Raw genomic sequence first — 25,169 nt, 5'->3', positions numbered from 1 at the left:
TCGTCGGAAACCTCCTAAATTATTTCCCGACTTCGCCCTAGGCCCGAATGAAAGAACATTGGTCCAAAGTTTAAATTTCGGCCTAATAGGTGGTCTCGACACCAGAACAATTTAGATTTCGTCACTTAAATCGCCTTGCAAAAATCTTATTGGCGAAAATTTACCTTCAAAAAATTAAACAAAATTTTCGGGGGCTCACATAAGGGATATCAAGAAATTGAAGCACACAAATGCTGATCCGGTGTTCACCTCAAGGGGGCAAATGGGTTCCGTAGGTGGCAAGAAAATTGAGTACAAGTATCCTTTAGCAACAAATGATTTCGGGAATGACACATTCCATTACAAAATGAGACAAAGGTAATTGAGACTAATATGTTGATAGCGACTTTCATAAATACACTGATGTTTAATTTATATATGCTTAGGTTAGATGTTATTAGTTTTTAAAATAGGAAAATGTGTAATTTTGGGGTAGACGTATTATCTGAATATATGAAACCTATATACATGCTTATAAGCTGATTTATTAGCAGTACATGTGGAAGAAGAAAGTGTTACTGTTCCCTTCCTCTTGAAGATGGAAGATCAGATGTCATCGGTAACATTACAATGCTTATAAGCTGATTTGTTAACGGTACATGTGGAAGAAGAAAGTGCAATTGTTCTCTTTCTCCTGAATATGGAGGATCAGATGTCATCGGTAACATTACAATGCCTCCACGTACTCTAACTGTTATCGGATGGGAGACTGGGCAATTGATTTGGTGCTTAAATGCAACTTACGCGCAATAAGGGCACGGTCATCAAAGAAATGGGAAATATTTGAACCCAAAATTATCGTACCACAGGGATTGAAAAGCTAACTCCAATCCTTGGTTATGCCGATTACTAAGTCACCAACAATTTAACAAACAAAACCTAAAAATAGCACCAAGCTATTTACATGCCCGGCTCGGAACAACCAAGCCTAAAATTAGTCAAGAGAACCACAAATAAATGCAGAAGCTCACAACCAAATGGTATGGACAATGAAAGTGGTTTGTGAAATTTGATTTTCATTGCGAAAAATAAAATTGACAATTGAAAATTAAAATTGCAACTAAAGATAAACATAATAAAAACTAATCAAGAAATGGAAATTAGGTCACTAGGGTATCCTCCTAGCCAAATTTAATGCCTAAATATGCTCCGATAATGGTCACTCAATTCATAATAGCATCAAGAACTGTACCCAAGGTTTTTCAAGATTCATGGGTCATTAGATTCCTTAAAGGATATTCCTACTCTTGATCAAGGGTCGTAGAAACTCAATTGGGACAATCTAGAGCCTTGCTAGGGCGTCTAGTTGCACCAAACGGCGAAGAGTCCTAGAATCAAGGTTCCTAAGTTAGCCAATACGGCAATCGAAATTGGTATTGTAACTAACCATGTTCTAAAATAGTGTTCTGGCCATAAATTAGAGAAGTGATTAGATCCCCTAATTTGTTCTAGACATGCTCATCTACACATTTAAGAGTTAATCAAGCTCCTAAGCATGCATCTAAGCCAAATAAGGGAAAACGTCACAAACAGTACCCCAATTTAAAGTCATTCTACACTTTGGTACCTCATCTTCTAAATATATCACTTTGATACCTCAACTTATTATTTATGCATAAGATTCATACACGCCGTTAATAACACCGTTAACTCAAGTGTCATGTAGCTTTATGTCATGGGTATTTTCGTCAATTTATATTTTTCCACCAAAAATCTCATGTTATTTGCCATTTAATAAAAACTCACTCTGTTAATTTATATTTATTTTTATTAAAAAACAAAAACACTTGCTACATCTTTCTTCATTGCCGATGAAACCAAATAACCATGGATGATGGATCTATATTTAAAGAGTAAGCAAATAACTACAACAACCATAAATACTAAAAGTTTCAAGCAATTTCTACAACTCTACTAGAGACAATCTGCTATGATTGGTATTGAAATTGATTATGCATAATGAATTGAACAAGCATTTTTCCTTCTTTGTCTGAAGAGTTCTTCAATTAAAAGGGGAAAGACTCAAACCCTAAACTTGAAAGAAAACTAGTATCTACCCAACAAATTACATTTGAAGAGCTAAAATAAGATGATATAGAATCAACAATTAATAAAGCTAGCAGACAATTTGATCTTATCCAAATCACTCTCTATTTGTGAATTAGCAGGCTGAAAACGATAAATCTCTCACCTCTTCTCATTTTAATTATTATGTTTCCTGGGATCATAACAATAAGTCAAAATTTCTAGTACAATAACTTAAATTGATCTTCCATAAACCCAAATATAATATTTTCCTTGATGACAGATTTATTTTCAGCAAAAAGAAAGGAATTTTAGATCATCTCCCATGGAATTTTTGGTGGGAAAACATAAATTGACGAAAATACCCATAGCAAAAAGCTACATAACACTTGAGTTAACGGTGTTATTAACGGCGTGTATGAATCTTATGCATAAATAATAAGTTGAGGTATCAAAGTGATATATTTAGAAGATGAGGTACCAAAGTGTAGAATGACTTTAAATTGGGGTACTGTTTGTGACTTTTTCCCGCCAAATAATATAGATTAGAACATATGCCAAACACAAAATTGAGAACCATTAAATCAAAACATATTTATTACATTAAATCCATTCTAGGGCTCAAACCCTAGTTTCCTAAATAGACTATTCACAACCCATCAACAAATCAACAACAATATACATCAATTAAAGAGGTAAAGGTGAAGAGGAGTGAGAAGTAACAAGAACAAATCACAAATTGCTATGGAGAAATTATGACAAGCCTTGATTTATGGCTTCTCACTTTACCCAATCTCAAATTTTGATGCTCCTTGAAAATTTGATGAAGATTTGGTGTAGAGGAGTGAGAGGAGAAAGAAAAATATGAAAATTGGAATGGGTATTGGTGGTTTCGGTGTTGAAGGAAGAGAGAGAATTATGATGGTTGCGGCTGGTCTGTTGGTGTCTTGCTGAAGGGGAAGGAAATATATGGCCATGAAATTCATGGGTCCGATCGTGGGTTGTGTAGATGTGAGAAAAGAAAAGAGATAGGCTGCCACGTGGCAGCACAAGAGAGGGTGATAGGAAATAAAAGAAATAAATAAGAAAGAGGGAAAATAAAAGAAAAAGAAGAATGACATGCACGTGGGAGAAAGGAAAAGATATGCTGATGTTGACATTCTTCAATTTATTGTTCAGTCTTCTTATTTTCCTCAATTGTCTGATTATGCTACTTGTTGAGTCACTTCACAATCCAATGTGTCCACTGTTCTTCAACCACATGTTGTCACATGTCTTATCAATCTTTCATAGACTATTTAGACAGCTAAGCATTGATTGAACTTGCCTTGGTATGACTCATTCCTATTACAGACTCTCGTATGTTTATGTTCACAGAATTTGGCAATTCTAAAATCTTGGACCTTACACAAATCATGTTGTTTATTGAAATTGTCTGCACCTTACACAAATCATGTTGTTTATTGAAATTATCTGCCTTCAACTAAGATATGTTCAACAATCTCTTGATTTGTTGCACCGTTCAAGGATATTCCTGACATTTTCAATATTCTCCTGATTTCTCATCACTAGAAACATGTGATCTTGCCCAACATCTGGTTGAAAAAAGATAAACACTTGTCCAATACCTTAGTTTCACAATTTGTTTGAATATATTCCTATCATTGTATCTCTCCTGTTATCTATATTTCTTTCTTGGTCCATGTACTATTTTTTTCTTGGTTCATGTACTCTTTCACAAAAGCTTTATGCATTAGATTTGTCATGACCTTCTTCTCGGTATTTGATATACCTACCTTTTTAAAGGATTTGTGTCCTAAAACAATCATTTTGATGTTATGTTTATTGTAACTATTATTAATCAAAATGACAAGTTTATTGTTCATTGCATATATTTATTATTTGATTGAAAAATATCCAAAGAATATGAGTTAAAAAGAAAGTAATCTAAAGAGTTAGATGTATGAGACATTTAGTCTTTTACACTCTTATCCTAACATGTTTATAGTCATAGGATCATTATTTGGACATTGATAATCCGGAAAACTAGCAAATACTATGTATTTCTCAATATGGATGATGATATGTCTCTTGCATTCGTGTAGAAACACTAATACAAGTATGTGGGTGCTCTTATCTTAAAGAGTACACTGAACGCAATCATTAGAGTTCTTATATGGAGTTTTACTTACATGTCAAACCTGAACTCTAAATTGCAATAATACAAATTAGTCATTTGACCTGAGACACTATGGTTGTCTTATGAGTGAGTGGATTAACTCTTGATGATGCAATAATATTATGTCCCTTAATGGATATGATTCATGCATTAATTGGTATAATCAATTCGTGTAAAAACACTAATACAAGTATGTGGGTGCTCTTATCTTAAAGAGTACACTGAACGCAATCATTAGAGTTCTTATATGGAGTTTTACTTACATGTCAAACCTGAACTCTAAATTGCAATAATACAAATTAGTCATTTGACCTGAGACACTATGGTTGTCTTATGAGTGAGTGGATTAACTCTTGATGATGCAATAATATTATGTCCCTTAATGGATATGATTCATGCATTAATTGGTATAATCAATTCGGTAATAGAGAGTCATGTGAGTGTATAACAAGGAATCTGTATCCTTAAATAAATAAGGCGTATGTTCAAAGATGTGATTCAATGTGCCTTTGGCCAAAACATTGAATGAGATTAAAACTGAGTTTCTAATCACACAAGAATGGAAATCACATTAGGGGATTGACATATCAATTCCATACCCTGGTGCTGTGATTTAGAACATCATATTAGAGAATGACCGTATTGTATTGTAATTCCAATTGAATAAGTTTTTTTTTCATTCTATATTAACTAGGGTAGTCTCTTTGCTAGTTGGTGTTTGGTTGAATACATTTATTTGGTAGAGACTCTTAACATCATTTCAGGACGTACTCTAGATGTTTATTGTAATCAGGGATTTAGGCTCAATGTGCTCCCCTTGTATTTGACAGTTTCATTAATCAAGACTTAAGGGCAGCCGCACTGGCCATTTATTCAAAAAATATTAATTAGGATAACCATGATATGTTGCAAGACGTCACTCATGACTTGTGAAGTCCCCAAGGATTGATAAACATTTATGATCCTAATAACACGGGAGAATCAAAATGGAGTTTTGATTGCTAAATGAAATAGAATGGTTCTACAAACTTCATTGTCTTGTTAATTATAACTTAAGAGATCACACATCATATAAGTGGATCATTGAGATTGTATATGAAGAAGATTAAACAAGAGTTGGTTATGATCGAATAATCAATATATTTATCATTTGAACATAATTAGATTTTTGCGCAAAACTGAACTTATTTGGCCTAAACAATTGTCGGGCTTTTTGATGTGGACTTGGGCTTCACTAAGTAAGACTTAAATGAAAGTCTAATACACAATCTTAGTGCCCAATAACATGTCTAGACCAACCAACATTTTAGCTTTGTGAAAGTCAATATTTCACTTTTAGTAGTTGGAATTGTTTCCTACTATATAAGGTGAAAGCATGGACAAAGGGAGAGAGAATCTTTACATGCACTACTATCTTTAGTTGGTAAGAAAGAGTTTTCTCTTTCTCTATTGCATAAGTTGGTTATAACAAGGAAGGAAGAACACTTGCATACTTCTTCATTTCCCTCCATCTTTCTTCATCTCTTGATTCACTTGGTGAAGATCCTTATAGACCACATCCATTTGTAGCTCTACTTGTTACATCAAGGAGAAGTTTATAAGCACAAGAAGGAGTTCTAAATCTAAGGTGCTTCAAGGTGGAGGAAACACACACAAGGAGAGATTAAGGAAAGGAGCTTTGGTGGTTCACTTGGATCAGATTGAAATCACGCTCCAAGGGTAAGTAGAACATAAACTTCCTCTTTGTTATTCCTTACTATGCATGCTATGTTTATATACATGTCACAATAAGCCAAGATCATGGGTTAAAGAAATAAGTTTTATGTTTAGTTAGTAGTTTAATTGTTAAACTAATTCCACACTAACTAAAAAAGTTTTGAAATCTCCATTCCTTCACTTTTGACCCATATTACTCTGTTACTAGATTGTTTTGTTCATCCTAACAATGAGGTGCCAAATTGCACAAATGATCAAGTACAAATATGTTCCCTTGAACCTTGGAAAGCAGGTAAACTTCTAATAGTTATCATTATGTTTGCATGTATAACTACAACAATTTCTAGAAGCACCATATGTATATTATTTTGGTTACTAGTGCACTAGTAGCACATATTTACTATGAGTTTGAAGAATGACTATTGGGTTCCTTTGTCTTTGACAGAAATACAACAACATAAAACCTTCTACAAGTAGTAGTGGCAGGAATGATTGAAGCCTAGCTGTTGCATAACTAGAGCATATAGCAGTGACTGATGGGGAGTTGTTGTAGAAGAAAAATTAGGCATTGTGAAGATTCATGATAGTAGAATGTTTCGTGGAAGAACATGTATTTATGGATTTCATTATGCCTTCACAAACTTAGGATTTGATTATGTGTGGTCTTTTATTCTTATACACGTTAATATTCGGCTAAATTTTGATATGACTTCCAACGTACATCTGTATGATGCAATAATACTTCACTGAAATTCATTGAAAATTTCTTACAGCACTGGAAAGTGTGATTTCCTTTATGCATGTAGATATTCTTGTGCCTTATTGAGCAACATGATCTCGGATTGTAAATGCTTTTAGTTACTTCAAATGTTAATTAACATTGTACTTCGATAAAGATAAACTAGACTTGGGGTTAATTCGCCACACGATTTTACTTGAATTGTGTTACTTGCAGTATATTTAGTATTTACCCAACATTTCCTCAAAACCTTACCCTAAACCTATGGTCATTTGGCAATAGACTCCAAACAATAACTCTTTCACACCATACTTTATGTCTTTATCTATGAAATGGAAAAATTTTCATTTTGTTTATAAATTTTGAAATAAGGATAGTAAATATGAGGGGTTAGGCAATAAATTTTTCTTGTAAAACTAACAAGCTCTTGCTTTATTCAAAAAAAAAAAAAAAAAAAAAAACAAGCTCTTGCTTGCAATATAAAATAGAGAAAATGGTTTTTATACCAGAGAAAAAATAAAGAAAAATTAGAGAAAGGGTTGGGTCCCAGCACCTGTAAGTTGAGAAAAGGAACACTATAAAAACCTAAACCCAGCAAAACCCTAATTGGCAAAAACTGAGTTGCTGAACCAGAACCATGGGCAAGGTGAAGGGAAAGCATCGTCTTGACAAGTACTACCACCTCGCGAAGGAGCACGGCTACCGCTCCCGTGCCTCATGGAAGCTTCTCCAGCTCGACGCCAAGCACTCCTTCCTCCACTCCGCCCACGCCGTCCTCGATCTCTGCGCCGCCCCCGGCGGTTGGATGCAAGTCGCCGTGCAGCGCGTCCCCGTCGGCAGCCTCGTCGTCGGCGTCGACTTGGTCCCCATCGCTCCGGTTCGCGGCGCCCACTCTATCCAGCAGGACATCACGAGGACCGAGTGCGTCGCCAAGCTGAGGAGGCTGATGAGGGACGAAGGCTGCTCTGCCTTCGATTTGGTGCTTCATGATGGCTCGCCCAACGTCGGTGGAGCCTGGTCGTCGGAAGCTACGGCGCAGAACGCCTTGGTTATTGATTCGGTGAAGCTGGCGACGCAGCTCTTGGCTCCCAAAGGCACATTTGTCACCAAGGTACTTGAATCGGTTTTTCGGAATCGAATTTCGATTCTGTATTGATTTGCTATTCCATCAGAAATGGATTGGATGTGTTAATTTTTCTAGTTGTTTCATATTGAGCAAGTATTTCACCTCTATTCATTATTGCTTTTCATCTTAAAACATGATCAAACTTACTGGATACCTCAATTTATTGGAACTTACTTCGTTTATCATAGGCATTTTGTTGTGGCGGATCTCTACCGTCGCGTTGGATTTCATTTAATTGTGTTCGAGTATGTTTTGGCATTTGTGTGTGTATATGAATCCTGATTTCTTTGATTTTGTGTTGTCTCAGATCTTCAGGTCGCAAGATTATAATGCTGTCTTGTTTTGCCTTAAGGAGGTGATTTCCTATTTCTCTAATAGCACATTTGTTAGTTCAGATTGATGCATCTATCTGAGCCTCGTATTTGACTTGCTTTGCAGTTATTTGAGAAGGTTGAACAGTATAAACCAGCAGCTAGTCGTAGTGCATCTGCCGAGACATATCTTTTGGGTTTGAAGTACAAGGCTCCAGCAAAAATTGATCCTCGCCTACTTGATATGAAGCATCTGTTTAAAGCTGTGGAACCTCAGAAGAAGGTAACTCCTATCAGAGGAAACAGAATGGTGGCTTCTTTTGTATACGTGCTATTTTCTAGCCTTTTTGTTGTAAATTATTGTAATCTAATATCATCAGCTTTCCTTGATGTAGGTGGTGGATGTACTTAGAGGAACAAAGCAAAAAAGACACCGTGACGGGTAAACCTTCTTTCTGATTTTAATTTTGTTAATATCTTTAAACATTCACCTGACCACAATGTGGTTTTTTTATAATATCATTTAATGGCCTGTGTTATTATTGTTGGTGCTTACAAAATTTCAAGAAGGGCTTTTAAAATGCAGCATAACATTGATCAGTCAATCAATATGCTCTGCTCCTGACCTTGTGTGTGAAACAGTTTTTGAGTTCTTAAGAGTGTTACCCCTACATGGCTGTTCTTACGTGCAGAATTGAACTATTTTGGGTGTCAGTAAATCGACAGAAGTGGATTTTGTCATTGTTGATGCTTGATTGTGTTCTATATGCAGGTATGAAGATGGAGACACAATTTTGAGAAAAGTATCTTCAGCCGCTGACTTCATTTGGTCTGTGGATCCTCTAAATATTCTTGGATCTGTCACTTCCATAACATTTGATGATGTGACATCTTTGCCCATCAAGGATCATGCTTTGACAACAGAGGAGGTAACCATTTCTTTTTCTTTCCGTTGTATGTTATTTTCTTATTTAGATTTTCCTTTAATCTGAAACTTTTAAGTCTTCCACTTACATTAATGTTTATGGTTCAACAGGTTAAAATTCTATGTGATGATCTGCGTGTTTTGGGGAAGCAAGATTTCAAGCATCTTTTGAAGTAAGAAATGCTGCTTTTCCTGTTTATCTCTTAGATCTTGGTATATTTAGATTTCCACACAGGGCATTTTGGACTTTGTTTTTCGTCCTCTCAAATCTGTATGGTGCATACCTCTTTGCTGCAGTAGCATCATTGTTGCTCTTGTTGATATTATAGTTCTTGAAGGCAACCTGTTCTTTTTAGGTAGTTTCAACCTCTATCTGTAACAGTTTGGGACCACTGCAACCATTTAGGAAGTAGGACTTGAAATCTGATCAAGATTAGGGTGACTAAACGGTATGAAGCATTTTAAATAGATACCTTTAGTTCAGCTGTGGTAGATGTCTAGTCCTGATACTGGGATGCATATCATCTGCTAATGGTTGATTTATCTTTAACTAGAGTGGCTATCTTATTCAACTAGGGTCATGTAAGCCCTATCAGCCACTAACTCCTTGCTATCACTGAAACTGCGGCTTACTTAAGGTTTTAGCATTCAGTTGATGGGTTGTTTAACTGTTTTGGAAGGAATATGGGGGAATCCCAACTGGTTTTCATATTAAATATTAGATTGTTATTAGAAAGAATAATGCAAAATGTTTCAGAGGTGATTGTAGTGATGGATATTCCACATTGCACTGGAAAGAGAATAAAAAGAAAGTTTGACTTGTAATGTGTATGCTGGACATGCAGCATGTTTCAGTGTTCCTTTCGTGTTCTCTGATGCATACTAATTGGTCATGCTTGTGTTGTCATTTAGGTGGCGGGTGCAGATAAGAAAGGCCTTGTCTCCTTCCGAGAAAGCTGATGTTACTACTGCTCCGGATGTTGAAAAGGAGACTAAGGAGGATGATGATGACAGAATACTGAATGAAATGGAAGAGCTTACAAACGCTATGGAGCGCAAGAAGAAACGGGAAAAGAAGCTTCAAGCAAAGAAACGTGCTCAGGTTTGTGTGTGTGTGTATTTATAATTGCATCAAAATGTGGAAACACAGAATTTTCTGTTTGATTGCAAGGAAACAACAGGAACCCCTCTTTTCATATTACACAGTTACTTTAGTGATATAGTCTTTAATGAGATGATCTGTTCATTTATTTTTTGTTCCCGTTTCCTGTTTGGCAATCATGAAACTGAAAAGTTGAATTGAAATTTGCATGTGTGTATTTGATTAAAAAAAAAAAAAAACCTTTCAGAGTAGTGCAGATAGACTGCGGTTTGCCTTTACCTTCTGATTTATGGCTATCCCATTACTCATTACTTTAATTTTGATTGCTCTATAGTTCTTGGTTGCGTACTTGGTCCAACATTTTGTTTCTTGAGTTCTGACTTTGCATGTACTGTTTTGTTGTTTTGATTATTATGGCTTTGCTAGACGACAGTCCACAATTATATACTATTACATACAGATACAAGAAAGAGTAGTAGTAATAAAATTCAGAAATGAGTCCTGGACTGCAGCTCTAAGGAACATCAATTAGATAGCCATGTTATGGTACTATAAAACATCACTAAAGTTATATATCAGTGGTATGATTGTCAGCATCATGTCTGTTTATGGCCATTGAATGCAGCTACACCAATTGATTCAATTCTGATAAAATTTGCCAAATTCCAATGCTGTTTTTATTGCAAATTTTTTAATTTAAAGTCATATCAATACCAGTCGGTCCCATAGGATTTGGTACCAAAGTAACCCCGGAGGGACTTGCAATGTAAATTTATGATTTTCCGGGACAAGAAAAAGCACATGATACTGCTCATTTGATCCATTTACAATCTCCATTCTATATCTCAATTTTCCAGGACAAGGTCCGGAAGGCGACTGGGATGCAAATAGATGCAATGCAAGATGGTTATACAGATGATACTCTGTTTTCCCTATCTGCCATCAAGGTATGCTTTTAGTTCTCAGAACTCCTTGACATGCTCATTAGTATGGGATTTTTGTAACCTCTGAAGAGCTTCTTTGGAGGACCATACATAGTGGAATAATGCGATCTCTATTTCTTTTGCACAATGCTTAGGTTAGCTTATATTTGTTTATTATGGAGCCTGCTGTCTTGGAAATTTTTTTTCTTTCTTTCTGATTTTCGAGTTATTTGGATCTTGATATAGTTTATTGGTTATCCACATATCGAAGATGAGCGTGGATGTATTCTTTCTGCAATTTGGGGATACCCGATATTAAATGGTGTTATATCCTATAAAGAACTTTGCAATAGGTGCTTGAAGCAAAACTTATATGCTGTTGGATATTTTAGTTTTATGTTAAATATATTTTGACTATGAATTTATATGAATATTTATATATACATATATGTGTATGTATATGTGTGCGTGTTATTGTGTATTTCTAAATATAATTATGGAAGTTTTATCGTTGTCCTTCAGGGTAAGAAAGATCTGGTAGCGATTGATTCCACCGAATATGATGGTGAGAATGGTGACTTGGCAGATAGCGAAAATGAGGATATGCAGGATAAACCTGAGGAAGCATCTTCCAGTGATGTAGACTCTGATGACGGCCGTAGAAGGTTATACATCTTGTTCCTTATATCAGATTGAAAGATACAAATGCTTGTAGTCTGTCTATGCATTTAAATCATGTTTTTGTTGTTAGATATGATGAAAAAATGGAAGAACTTCTAGATCAGGCTTATGAACATTATGTGGCCAAAAAGGAGGGAACTGCAAAGCAGCGAAAGCGTTTGAAAGAAGAGGCTCAAAGTTTGGAGGTATGGTGTTTCCATAAATGTTCCACTGTGTACATTTGCGACTTTTATTGTTTTTATTCTTTTATGTTTTATAATCTCGATTCGTTTTTGCAAATCTGTGCGCAGATGACCAAAATATATGCCCTTTTGCCTCTCTCTCTCTCTCTCTCTATCTATATATATATATATAAACAATCTGCCAAAAAATGCTGCCAAGCTGAATTCTGTTGCAGAGAATTTTTTTTCCATCTTTTTTTTTTGTTTTTCTCCTTTTGGTGCGTGCCGGCTAGAGGACTGTTTTTGGTCATATGCTTAGTTCTTGTTTACTGCTGTTCAGGATGTTGATGGTGAAGATACAATTCCATCTGATTATGATTCAGACAAAGATGAGGCTGATCAGGAAAAGAATCCTCTCTTAGATGCTCTTGATGATGGGGAAGGACCAACTCAGGAGGAGGTTACAAATAACTGGTTTAGTCAGCCGATCTTTGCTGAAGCTGTAGAACAGGGAGATTTGGAGAAGTCTGATAGTGAAGACGAAATGCAGGTTGAAAGGCCAGAAGAGAATTTGGCCCTGCAAGAGAAGCCCAAGGAAAAGACGGTTATTAAAAATGTTAAAGAAAAGTCTGAAAATCGTGTTGCAGGGTCCAATTCCAATCATGAACTCAAAGCAAAGAAGGCAGATGATGATTTTGAGATAGTCCCTGCTCCCGATACAGATTCAAGTGATGATTCATCATCAGATGAGTCGGAGGATATGGATACCTATAGAAAAGCCGAGATACTGGCATGTGCCAAAAAAATGTTGTCAAAGAAGCAAAGGGAACATATGCTTGATGATGCGTATAATAAGTACATGCTTGATGACGAGGGCTTGCCCAAATGGTTTTTGGACGAGGAAAAGAAGCACCGACGACCAAATAAGCCAGTGACCAAAGAAGAGATTAATGCAATGAAAGCGCAGTTTAAAGAAATTGATGCCCGGCCAGCAAAGAAGGTGGCAGAGGCTAAAGCTCGAAAGAAGCGGGTTGCCATGAGGAAGCTTGAGAAGATTCGTAAGAAGGCTAACACAATATCAGATCAGGCAGATATCTCTGATCGTTCAAAGAGCAAGCAAATCGACCAATTGTATAAGAAGGCAGTGCCCAAGAGGCCTAAAAAGGAGTATGTGGTTGCGAAGAAAGGTGTTCAAGTCAAGGTTGGCAAGGGTAAGGTCCGTGTTGATGCAAGAATGAAAAAGGATGCAAGGGGTCGTGGGACGGGTAATAAATGGGCAGGAAAAGGCAGTGAAAAGAAAGGAAAAAATATGAAGGACAAGAGAGGTAAAGGTAAAGGATCTGGGAAGCCTTCAGGAGGGAAGCCTTCTGGAAAGAAGGGTGGTAGCAAAGGAAGAAAGATGGGCATGCATGACTGAGCTTTCATATATTACACAGGAGTTGTTTGCTTGTTTGTTTATTTTTCTTATTTTTGTTCCGCCATTGCTAATTAGGGGAGTAAGTTATAATTGCGAGATATATTCTGTAGCCATTTTGATCCAGACTTCGTCCGTTAGTAAATGGAATTTTTGTTCATCTCACTTCTATTCAAGATATAAACTATCGTTGCAGTCTTGCAGAGAATGTATTGTGTGCAAAGGAATGTGCTAGAATAGGGTTTGCATATTTCGTATACTCATTTGCACGCTTCAGATGGCAAATATTGAGAAACAAAACTGATTTGGTTTGGATTAGTGCCTTGTGAATTCTCCTACTGCGAATAGAAATGCGCCTGTACAGAATGATTTGTTGGCAGCCTCCTCCAACTCCTTAACAAGGTCGATAGTTCTGTGCTGAAGCTATAAAAATGAACCATAGATGCACAATTGAAGGTGACTCGTTATAAGTGGGACAAGCATAAGCCTTCACAGGGGCATCGACCTTGTCAAGGGAGATCAACTTCAAACATTTTCTTTTTATCGAACAAAACCTCAAAGATAACCATCACCAACGTAGAAGAACAACGAAAAGAGGCAAGATAAATTAATTCCTAATCCAGAGTCATAATTTTCATTTTTACCAAAGGAACCACTTCAACATAGATGACACAAGTTTCTTCACACCAGCTACTTATTTATTTGCATACATAGAGAATAAGGTTCTAGCTTCAGACGAACTGGGAGAGGTACTCATCCACAGTAGTGTATTTGACATCAGGGTAAAGAGCAGAAGCTTCCACTCCAAATGAGGGCTCGATCTCAAAGTTAGTGTGGTCTCCTTTCACAAAAACTGAGTGACCGATTGCCAGTATCACATTGATTGGAACCGCAGCCTCTGCAAAAATAAAAGAACACACTCAGAGTAATGAAGCAGTTGCTAAATCTTATTGTTACTTGTTGGTTTTTGTTACTAACCTTGAATGTTTTTGAGTAGTTGCTCCTCCGGGACATAGACCTTCTCGAGGGTTTTTCCAATCTTCTTCTCCCAAAGAGCCACAAGTTCGTTGAAGGAGAAGGTGTTGGCAGGTGGCCGGATGTAGAGGATCTTGTTCAATGTTCTTGGGTCATCCACAGCCTTAATGGTATAGGTACCAATATCCTCTTCCTTGTTAAAGATTGCTGCATAACAAATATCAAAGAAAAGAGATAGCCCCCATCAACATCAAATTCATAATTGGTTCTTCATATTTGGTAAAACTTCGATTCTGAGGTTTTAATTTCCATCAAATGAAACAAAAAACATGAAACCCCAGGACAATATTCATTGGATGTTCAATGTTTTAGTCAAGAGCCAATGTAGGTTTTGTGCATTATACAAAGAATTGATACCACTATCACATTCATTCATTGTTTTGTCAAGCCAGTGTGACCAACAAGGATATGAAAGAGGATCAAAATATTCCTCCTCTGTTTATCACAATTACAAAAAAATAAATAAAAATGAAACACAATAAATTTAGCTAGTCCTGATAACATCTTTAAAAAAGAGAGAAGTCTTCCGTATGTCATATTCCTAGTAGACTAGCCGTGGTAGATTAGGCTCTTGTTGTTGTTGATTAACTTTTTCTTACCTACCACTACAAGGAGTAGGTCTACCATTGCATCTAGATGTTTACCACTAATGTATCGCCACATGAATGCACTTTATCGAATGCCTTGTTTAAGAACCCTAAGTAGAACCTCGTGACCCAAACGAAACTAAGTTTATACACCTACCATCCAAATTTTACTATTCTTGAGGAAGTTTCTAAATTCTCTATACAAGTGGTTTTTTTTTTTGAAATGATCTATACAAGTGGTTTTCAGAGTGAGGTTTGGTTTACCTTTGGGGTTGCCATCACCCAAAATGACGACTTTGTCCCTGGGAGGAGCAGTAGCTCCGGGCTGGTTCAGACTGGGCAAGAAGTAACCAGCAAAGAAGTTTGATGACACATAAGTGTAGGGAATCCCGGCCGCCTCAACATCTCTGCGGACCTTGGCTTTCGTAGCGAACGCCGTCTTTGCTGGCTCCACAGCGTGGACTCGATCCACGTCGTTTCCAAACTCGGAAGGGAAAAACCTCTGAAAAAAAACACCCAATTTCACACTTGAATTCAAAACGAAAATCGATCTCTACCAGAAAAACACAACACAACACAAAAAAAAGTGGCTTAAGGCGTTACCTTGACATTGCCGGCTTCTTTAATGGCGGCGATGATCTTGCCTTGATCAGCCAACTGCGCGTGACCCACCGTCGAAATCACCACATCGACTTGCTTAATCGCCTTCACAAGGCTCTCGTGGTCGTACAGATCACCCTGCAAAAAATTTACACAAAGAAACTAAAACCCAAATAATCGAAACTCCCCAAAACAAAATGGTAAACGAGAACAACAACAACTGGGGATTGTACGGACCAGGACGAAATTGACGCCGGAGGCCTTGAAGCTGTCGATGACTTTGGACTTGGCCGGGTTGGAGAGAGTGGGCTCCCGGACGAGAACGAAGGTGGGGTGGCCGGCCTTGGCGCTGGCCTCGACTATGAACTTACCAATGTAGCCAGTGCCTCCGATGAAGAGAATCTTGGACTTGGTTTGCGCCATTGGATCCGGGAACAGGAGTCGTCGTCGGAGAAAGAAAGCGAGAAAAAGCGTTGCAAATGAAAGGAGGACTAGACGAGTGGATGATAGTAATACCATATGCCGTCCTCGTAGAGTTTTGGCTTTGCTCCATTTATAGGAGCAGTGGGAAGGTGCGGAATGACGAAAATGTCCTCGGGATTGGTTACCTAGTACGAGAATGCTACGTGATGGTGATACACTAGTCGCTGCGGCATAGCGTCAATGCTTGGGTATGCATGACGATGGATTGGTAACGTGGATGGTTCTGCGTCCAGGTTCATTTTTGGTTGAGAGGAGAATTATTTTCTAAGCAATGAATTTTGTTAGAGGGGTGCAATTGGTATGTGAAAAAAAATTGGGCTTTTTCCTAATTAAAATTCTTGCGGTGGAATGAGCACTTCCCACCCACTCTTTGAGATTGTACTCGACTTGCACCAAGTAATGATTTAACTGGGAGAAATATATACACAAAAATATGATTTGGTTACAATCTCAAACTGCCGTAATTTTATTGAAATATTGGCACTAAAAATGCTTAGATGAAGATAAGCATAACTTCTGTAGTTTTGTGATGTGGAGAGACCAAACAAACTCGATAAAATATATGAACATCAAATCTAATTCAACTGCAGACATGGTATAAGGTAGAACAACACACGGATGTTGAGAAAAGAATGGTGATACAAATCCTTATATTTCTTACTTCTTACGGAACTTCTAATGTTGAATGGTCTCAAATTTCAATATTTGTCTCATGAATTTTTGGTCAATTTCCTAAATCATTTTGTTATCGATAAAATCATTAAGAATCTAGACTATTTTTTTTACGAAGTGCGTTCGATGCCTTTTGACATTTAGTCATGTTCCTGATACTTTTCTTTTTAATTGTGCTTGCGCATCTTGTTTTGTTTCATTGCTTTGCATTCGATCCTCTTGCATCGTACTATGTATTTCCCAGTTTCATTTAATACAAATAATCGTCCTCTTGGTGACGGTGCAATAGTGCTGGTATTTTCTGAAGCAGGGCGGCTGTTCATCGCGAGTTGGAGCGGCGATGTCAGCGACGGGTCATGGACGGTTGTCGGTGTGTGTGTGCTGCGCAGGCTATGGTGATTTGGTTGAAACTGGGCCTTGCTTTTGGGCCTAGGGCTTAGTTGTCTTGTGGGTCTTAGGTTGCTTTCATTTAGGCCTGGGTATTTGTTTTTAGGCTTTTCTTAATAATTTCTTAAGTTTTTTAGGGAGCTACGCACTTATTGTGCTTCTAGTGAATCTTCTGGAGTAGTACTGAAGGAGCATTCAAGCTATTTTCTGTGAGCATTGTTCAATGTGTACGTACTAACATATCTTCTTGTTTTGCCTGATGACAGTAGAAGGGTATGTAACTGCCACTTTGACTTGAGATAAATGATATTGCCGCTCAATTTGGGTTTAATTCAAAAAAATAATCGTCATTTCTTAAAAAAAAAAAAGTTTAAATTTCTTCGAAACTAACCAAATTTCTGTTGAAATTTCTATTATATGACAAAAGGTTTAAATTTCTTTGAAACTACCGAAATTTCCCTCAAAATTTTCGTAATTTGATCAAAATTAATAATATCTTCGAAACTAGTTTTTAAGAACTAGTATTGATTGATATTATCGAATTCTCAATTGACATTCAGTTGAAATTTTCAAAAATCTAAAGTATCAAAATTTTCACCTAAATTAAAATTTCAAACCTTGCTTAAAAAGAGCCTTAAAAAAAAAAAACAAACAAACAAAGATGGCGAAAGAAATTAAGTCCTACAAAACCATTATTATTCATAGATAATGGAGGTACAAGATTAACACACACACAAAAAAAAAAAAAAAAAAAATTGAGCAGAAGATACAATAGTGTATTCCAATATTAGGTTTACCAAAGGTAGGAGAGTTCGACAAAGATCTAAGTTCATACACAGCATATGCATGGATAATTCATGTGACACATCGGCTACCTAATTATTTTCAAAGAAGGTGATAGTTACTCAAAGAGACCAACAACATGAGGCATCCAGTCTCGAACTTAGACAAACTGGTTGAGGTACTCGTCCACTGAAGTGTATTTGACATCAGGGTAAAGTTCAGTAGCTTCTACTCCGAATGTGGGCTCGACCTCAAAGTTAGTATGGTCTCCCTTCACGAAGACTGAGTAACCATAACACAGTAGCGATTTGATTGGTTCCACAGCCTCTGCCAAAAGATGAACAAGAAAAACAGAAAAGTTAACCAAGAGATTTAGAGTAATGATCGAACTAGCTAGTGTTAAAGTCACCAACCTTGAATCTTCTTGAGGAGCTGTTCTTCCGGAACATGTATCTTCTCAAGGGTCTTGCCAATCTTCTTCTCCCAGAGAGATACAATTTCGTTGAAGGAGACGGTGTTGCCCGGGGGCATGATGTAGAGGATCTTGTTTAAGGTTCTCGGATCATCCACAGCCTTAATAGTATAGGTACTAACGTCCTGTTCCTTGTTAAAGATAGCTGAAAATTGATAGATAAATGAAACGGGATAACATTCATTCATGATTCATGCTTTGGTTTTTAAAGCTCGTTTTAGCTTCAAAGTAAAAATAAACAAAATAAACACAATATGAGGCTTGTGCAATAGCAAAAATATCAAAAATATGGCACACATATTGCATTTTTATTTATAAGAACAGTGGACACAAGCTCAAGCAAAAAGAAAACATATTCTAAATCATTTCTCTTTGCTTGCTAAACTGATTGGGGTGAACTTGAAAATGAGGCGAGTTTTTAAGTCGGCCTCATTTTTTAAATCATGTTTTGATACATAAGTCTAATTTTCGAGTCTTGTTATTTGCAGGTTGCAATGAGGCCGACTTATCGAAACACGGTTTAAAATAGTGGATGCTTACTTGACAAGTTGGCCGGGTTTATTAGATTACGTACTGTTGTACAAGTTTCCGAGTACTTAAGGATAGTAGTATTGGAAATTTGGAAATGAATATTAACCTAACATGCCATCATGACCAATTGGCACCCTGAATCACATTATTAATTCAATGCTATATATCAACAGCCAAAGTGGGTTGTGTTTACCTTTGGTGTTTCCATCCCCTAAAACCACGATTTTATCCCTTGGAGGGGCAGTGGCTCCAGGCTGATTCAAAGTGGGCAAGAAGTAGCCAGAAAAGAAATTGCCAACGATATAGGTGTACGGAATCCCCGATGCCTCAACTTCCCTGCGAAAGTCAGCTTTCACAGCATACGTCGTTTTCGCTGGCTCAACAGCATGAGCTCGATCGACATCGTTGCCAAACTCGGAAGGGAAAAATCTCTGAATCACTCAACGGAAAAAACAAAATTAATAACTAAACAAACGAATTGTAAATAATACACTCTTGAAAATAAATTGATACACTTGTTAATATTATTCTAATCTTACTTTCTTATGTTAATGTTCATAATATCCTCTGTCAAGGGAAGTACAAATTCGTATATAATAACATAAAAAAGTTAGATTCAGAGAACAAATATAAACAAGGGGTGTAAATTTATTTTTACGGTGTGTTGGTCCGCCAATTGGGATGAAAGAAGGAAGAAGGAAACACAAGAACAAAATAAATGAACTTTTGATACCTTGACATTGCCAGCTTCTTTAATTGCAGTTATAATCTTGCGTTGATCTGCTAATTGGGAGTGGTCCACTGTTGAAATCACCACATCGACCTGTTTTATCGCCTTCACAAGGCTATCGTGGTCATAGAGATCACCCTGCAAATGATTCTTTTTTCTTTTATTTATTTTTAATAATAATACAAACCCTACTCAAATTTCCTAGAAATGTAAAATAACTATGTCAGGCTTCGTGCTGTTATAATTTTGAGTTCAGGATACGGCTTAGTTGGATCCATCAATGTTTTATTAGATATTTTTCGGATGGTTTTAAGAGGTGAGAGAATGACTTGATCGAGCGCAATCCAATTCAACAAGCATTGAGTTCTTAAATTATAGAAAATAATCATTCGATGTTTGCTCGTATAAATTAAAAGAATGAACTGAAAAACCAATTTTATGTAAGATGCATAATATATATATATATATATATATATATATATATATATATATATATATATATATATATTATATTTATATATATAGACACACACAATTATGATCAAATGATGGAGAGTTGATTTAAACTTAGGATCGATCTTCTCGAGAAAAATGAAAGAAAGAATAATACCTTCAATCAAAATAAAATAAAATAAAGAAGAATGAATAATACCACCAGACTACAAGTGTGTTGGGCATGTATTTTGTAAACAAGGAGAAATAAGTGTAGAAAAACGTTTTGGGTGCCCAAAAATATTTTGGTAACGGTCTTGCATTCAAACACCAAAACCCGGTCGAGAATCATCATCCTAGTATAAACTAGATTGTCCTTTAGGCTCAGAGTAAACATAGGAGTAGGGAAGTTATCTGTCCAAACTTGTGGAGAAAGAAGAGCTAACATTTAGCTATTAACATTGAACATTGACCTTGAGGCAAGAGGAGTCATGTACTATGGCGTTGTAGCTAAATTATCTGAACTATTACCAAACCAAACTAAAAATCACACACACAAAAAAAAGAGGATAAAAGATTGGGAATATAGTTACTGACCAAGACGAAGTTGACGCCCAAAGCCTTGAAACTTTGGATGATCTTGGACTTGGCTGGGTTAGAGAGAGTGGGTTCTCGAACCAGAGCAAAGGTTGGGTGACCGGCTTTCGCGCTGGCTTCGACGAGGTGTTTTCCAATGAAGCCGGTGCTTCCGACAATGAGAATCTTGGATTTGGTTTCTGCCATTGGAGTAGGGAATGAGAATGAGAAGGAGATTATGGAGTTGGTTTGAAACAGAGAGCGTTGCAAAGGACTGCAGGGAAGAGGGAATAGACGTGGAGCTGGTTATGAGAACATGTCATGGTTGCTTTCTTATTTTTATAGGATGTGGGAGGGAGTGGCAAATGACGCAAATGCCATTTTGTTCTGCCTCTGCGATGATGGCTTTATAAATCAAATGGGAGAGTTTTTATTAATCAACTTAGGATGGCAGAAAATAGGAATAACTATCACTTTCTGACCAACTCCAATGACTCAATTAGCCATTTGACAAGGGATTGGTGTCTTTGTTTTCAAAAGCCACATTGTTAAAATTTACTAGAATATCTAGTGTTAGCTTCTATATTAAACATTAACGAAGTAATTAGTATATTTAATAAAATACGGAGGGTTTATAATACGCGAAAAATATGACGTCTATTATTCGGACACTTAATCTAATAGTTCATTGAAAAGTTCGGCAAATTATTTGAAATAAATAAATAATTATTTAATTTTAGAATATTAGTTTATATTCATTTTGTACAATAACATGTGTCAAATACAAAAAAAAGGTAAAAATCGTGGATAGTATGTGTATAATATTTTTTACTTCAAAAGTATGGGAAATTAACAAATTTTAAAAAATACGAAGTACATAATTATTTTTGAAAAAAACGTAAGTATTTATTTTATCAGCAATATAATACAACAAATTACTAATTATGATAATGGAAAAAATTCCGCTTACTACCCTGTACTTTCAAGGGTTCATCAGTTCAGTCCTTGCGCTTCTAATTTAATCAGAAAAGTCCTCGCACTCTCCAATTTCATCAAATCGATCAATTCCATCACCACTCTATCAATTTTCGCTGTTAAAGTGCAGACGTGGTCGGAGGTGGTCTGATCTGTCAGTTTTGTGGGACCTTCTCACAGGGAAAATTCCCAAACTACCCATCGACTCTATCTCCCTCCCTTCATCAAAATGAACCAAAATTTCCCTCCAATTCTTGATTATCAGTTTCCCTCGCAACACACAAAACGACAAACCTGAAAGTGCCACGTGTCACATCATGATAGGTGGAAAAATTATTAAGTTGCAAACCCAACTAGGCCTAGCTCATGACATTGAGCTTAGTCTGAACATGTTAAAAAAGGACATCCTAACAAAAGCATGGATTCATAACATAAAGCTCATAACAACATAAAGTCATAGATTCAAAAGCATCCACTTAGGTTCATATATATCCAAAAGATACATCCAAGTCCTTCATCTAATTTCCTCTAGTAGCAAACCCATGAACACAATACTATAGTGCAACTCTAACTTGACAAAAGCAAAAAATTAGAGCCTTACAACAATACATCCCCATAATCTGTTCAACCACTATCTTTAATAAAGTGATGTAGAGTTTGCAAATACCAACAGATTGCACAAAAAGGGGGTACAAAATCCAAGCAGGGTTTGCTAATGTGAAATTAGAGTTCAACTATTTCCCACCTCCTTTACCTGAGTTTTGTCTAATTCTTTGAGAGGTTCTAGTTGGGTTTGCAGCCTTGTTGCTGGATGCTTGAGAAGTGTGTACAGGCCTTAAACTGGCAGTTCCTGATGTTGCTGTGGCAGATGGTGGTGGTGGTGCAGGCCTTGATCTTTGCTGGGGCAGGTGGTGGTGGTACAATCCTTGAGCTTGATGGGGCAGATTTGGCTGCTATTGCCCTTGAGGCCTTCAAGGAAGCCATCTTATTTTGCACACAAGAAAATCATTGCAAGTAATTGAGTTAAGCTAAAATCAGTCAAGTACATATATACAAACACAGTCAAGTAAATGAGCTAATCATACCCTTTGATACTCGGTTGTTTCTTTGGTTTTCTTCCTCAATTCATTCTTTGTGAAGGTTCTTTTTTTCCCCTCCTTGCTCTGCTGAAAGTTACAACATCAGTTTGCATAATCTCACACTTAAAACTCTTGAAAACAAAATTTAAGGTATACGATTACCTGAGTTTAAGAACCATCCCCATTGTTTAGCTTCCTCCTTTTATTAAGGGCAACACTCTTCTTCTCCTTTGGTGGCAGATGCCTATGGCATGTCTGGCATGTCTTTATATTGTGACCTAGTCCCCTACAATTGCCACACTTTAGTGATTTTTGTACTCCTCCTAGTTTAGTACCAGAGCCTTGAGCCATCTCTGAAGAGTCCTTAATCCTCTTTGTTTTTGGTCGACCAGGTTGTCTTGTATATTGGGGAGGTAACATTGCTGGTCCTTCACCTCTTGACCAAAGATCCATGCCATTAACATGCATTATGAGGTTGCTGTATATTGCCATATAGGTCTTCTTGAGGTAGCATTCAGCAACGTAATCATCCGACTCCTCTCTCTTCTGGAAAATAGCTGAGACTGCATGTTTGCAAGGAATTCCAGACAACTCCCACCTTTGACAAGAGCATGTCCTTAGATTAAGGTCCACAGTATTATTAGAGCCACCAAAGTTCTCAACTTCAGCTTGGTGACCTCCATTGAAGGTAGAAATATAGTATATAGCAGCCTTCAACTTATTCTTCTCAAGTGTCTTCCTTGCCTTAGGGCAAATGTTGCCATTGTAAGCTTGCATTTTTTTCCTCCTTAGCTGAATCCTTGTCATTAGCTTCACTCGGATTTCTTCAAACATTGTCAGAGGTGGCTTACCTCTAGCTTCTCTTATCCATCCATTAAAACTCTCACATAAGTTATTGATTAGAATGTCACACTGCACAGCAGTGTTAAAGAAAGCACTCTGCACCAATGCTTGGGGGGCCTTTCAGGTTCTGCAAAACAACATCCAAAATCTTGTGTCAACACACATTCATGCATATATAAGCAATACAACAAGAAGTAGTAAATGCATATACCTTTAATCTAATCGTATGCCTTCTCATCCAACTGTTTCATCTCCTCCATGTCTCTTAAATAGAAAGGCATTGTGGTTGCTTTAGCACACTTCCACATTTCGTCCTTCATCTCTTTCCCAAAAAATAACTTTGTGAAGTTAGTCCACATATGTCTCATACAGAATTTGATATGTGCTAAAAGGACCACCTCATCAAAAGCAGGCATCAATCCCTTTTGTTTGTCACTTATAAATGTCCACCCTGCTCCACCATCATTGATATCCAAATCCTTTCCCAACAACTCTAGAAACCAAATCCATGAATCTTTAGTCTCATCTTCCACCATTGCATATGCTATGACCCATGTGGTGTTGTTGGCATCCATCCCAACAGCTGTCAAAAGTTGCCCTCCAAAAGCACTATTTAGATGAGCACCATCCAATCCTATAATAGCCATACAACCTGCCTTAAAACCATTCTTAAGGGCCCCCAAACAGATGTACATTCTCTTGAAAATAGGCTGGTTGCTTGAGTGTGAGAAATCACACTTGATATCTATTGTGGTTGCTGGGTCAACCCGTTGCAACTTTCTGCCATAGTTTGCCGGCCTTGCAAATTGCTCCCTATTAGAGCCTTCCAATTCCAACAAAGCTGCTCTTTTAGTCCTATAGGCCATTTGCTTTAATACCCTTGCCTTAATCTTTGTAGACATGGTCTGTGTAAGAGAACCTGCATTTCAAACACAACAAACATAGTCTGTTTTGGTACACAATTAGTCAATTACAATTCAAAAACAAGTATATATTCACATGTGTTCCAGTTTTCATTAAGCTGAATCTTGTCCTTGAATTTGGAAGTCAAGTATCTAGACCTCACCATTGTGTTGTTCCAATTTCTTGTGCACTTGTGCTCACTTTCATATGTATTTTTCTCATGTTGCATCTTTAAGGCATAAAGCTCAAAGGGGCAGTCATCCTCCATACATATCACTCTCAATCTTTACTTGTCATTTTTGAGGTAGATGTATTCCCAGCCACCTTGAATTGCTTTCACCCTCAATGCAGCTCTTATTATTCTTACAATAGCAAATTTCATCCCTTTGCAGAACTCAGGTTTCTTCATGTCTGTATTGGGATTAAATTCAGGGAATTCATCTTCTGGCTCCCCATCAGAGTTTAAGGTAGGTCCCATTCTCTCTTCATCTGAATCCACCTCTCCAAACATATCCTCATTGTCCTCCAAATCAGCAAATTCATCTTTGCTCCCCAATACAAATCCTTGACTACTTGTTCCTACACAAGCTTCAGTTTATAGTCCACCATCTTCTCCTTCCATACCCTCTACCCACACATCATCATCATCTATACCATAAAGGTCATAATCTTCATCATCCACCTCAGGGTTATAGTCATCATCCTCACTACCATCTGATCCATCATCTGCTTCATCCTCC

At 37.0% G+C, this 25,169-nt stretch overlaps 4 protein-coding genes across 4 annotated transcripts; 1 reads left to right on the top strand and 3 right to left on the bottom strand.

Moving 5' to 3' along the window:
* Positions 1-7,298: 7,298 nt before the first annotated feature.
* LOC133741325 (adoMet-dependent rRNA methyltransferase spb1) lies at positions 7,299-13,506 on the top strand. Its single transcript, XM_062169254.1, has 11 exons — positions 7,299-7,809; positions 8,132-8,179; positions 8,263-8,418; positions 8,531-8,577; positions 8,908-9,064; positions 9,172-9,233; positions 9,973-10,162; positions 11,020-11,109; positions 11,608-11,750; positions 11,837-11,951; positions 12,268-13,506. The coding sequence occupies exons 1-11, from the start codon at positions 7,336-7,338 to the stop codon at positions 13,342-13,344; spliced, it is 2,559 nt and encodes an 852-aa protein (XP_062025238.1). The 5' UTR covers positions 7,299-7,335; the 3' UTR covers positions 13,345-13,506.
* Positions 13,507-13,948: 442 nt separating this feature from the next.
* Positions 13,949-16,098, bottom strand: LOC133741326 (phenylcoumaran benzylic ether reductase Pyrc5). The gene is made up of 5 exons (XM_062169255.1): positions 15,801-16,098; positions 15,567-15,701; positions 15,228-15,465; positions 14,320-14,523; positions 13,949-14,239 (listed from the first exon to the last, which is right to left on the bottom strand). Exons 1-5 carry the CDS (start codon positions 16,080-16,082, stop codon positions 14,073-14,075), a joined length of 1,026 nt encoding a protein of 341 aa, XP_062025239.1. The 5' UTR covers positions 16,083-16,098; the 3' UTR covers positions 13,949-14,072.
* A 1,697-nt stretch (positions 16,099-17,795) lies between these two features.
* On the bottom strand, positions 17,796-21,015 carry LOC133739975 (phenylcoumaran benzylic ether reductase Pyrc5-like). Its single transcript, XM_062167804.1, has 5 exons — positions 20,651-21,015; positions 19,625-19,759; positions 19,085-19,322; positions 18,302-18,505; positions 17,796-18,215 (listed from the first exon to the last, which is right to left on the bottom strand). Exons 1-5 carry the CDS (start codon positions 20,834-20,836, stop codon positions 18,049-18,051), a joined length of 930 nt encoding a protein of 309 aa, XP_062023788.1. The 5' UTR covers positions 20,837-21,015; the 3' UTR covers positions 17,796-18,048.
* A 1,836-nt stretch (positions 21,016-22,851) lies between these two features.
* On the bottom strand, positions 22,852-24,697 carry LOC133737327 (uncharacterized). The gene is made up of 3 exons (XM_062164908.1): positions 24,526-24,697; positions 23,757-24,445; positions 22,852-23,595 (listed from the first exon to the last, which is right to left on the bottom strand). The coding sequence occupies exons 1-3, from the start codon at positions 24,695-24,697 to the stop codon at positions 22,852-22,854; spliced, it is 1,605 nt and encodes a 534-aa protein (XP_062020892.1).
* Positions 24,698-25,169: the final 472 nt, after the last annotated feature.

Source organism: Rosa rugosa, chromosome 3, assembly GCF_958449725.1.
Source record: "Rosa rugosa chromosome 3, drRosRugo1.1, whole genome shotgun sequence".
Lineage (NCBI taxonomy): Eukaryota > Viridiplantae > Streptophyta > Magnoliopsida > Rosales > Rosaceae > Rosa > Rosa rugosa.
This window is presented reverse-complemented; position numbering and strand designations above follow the sequence as displayed.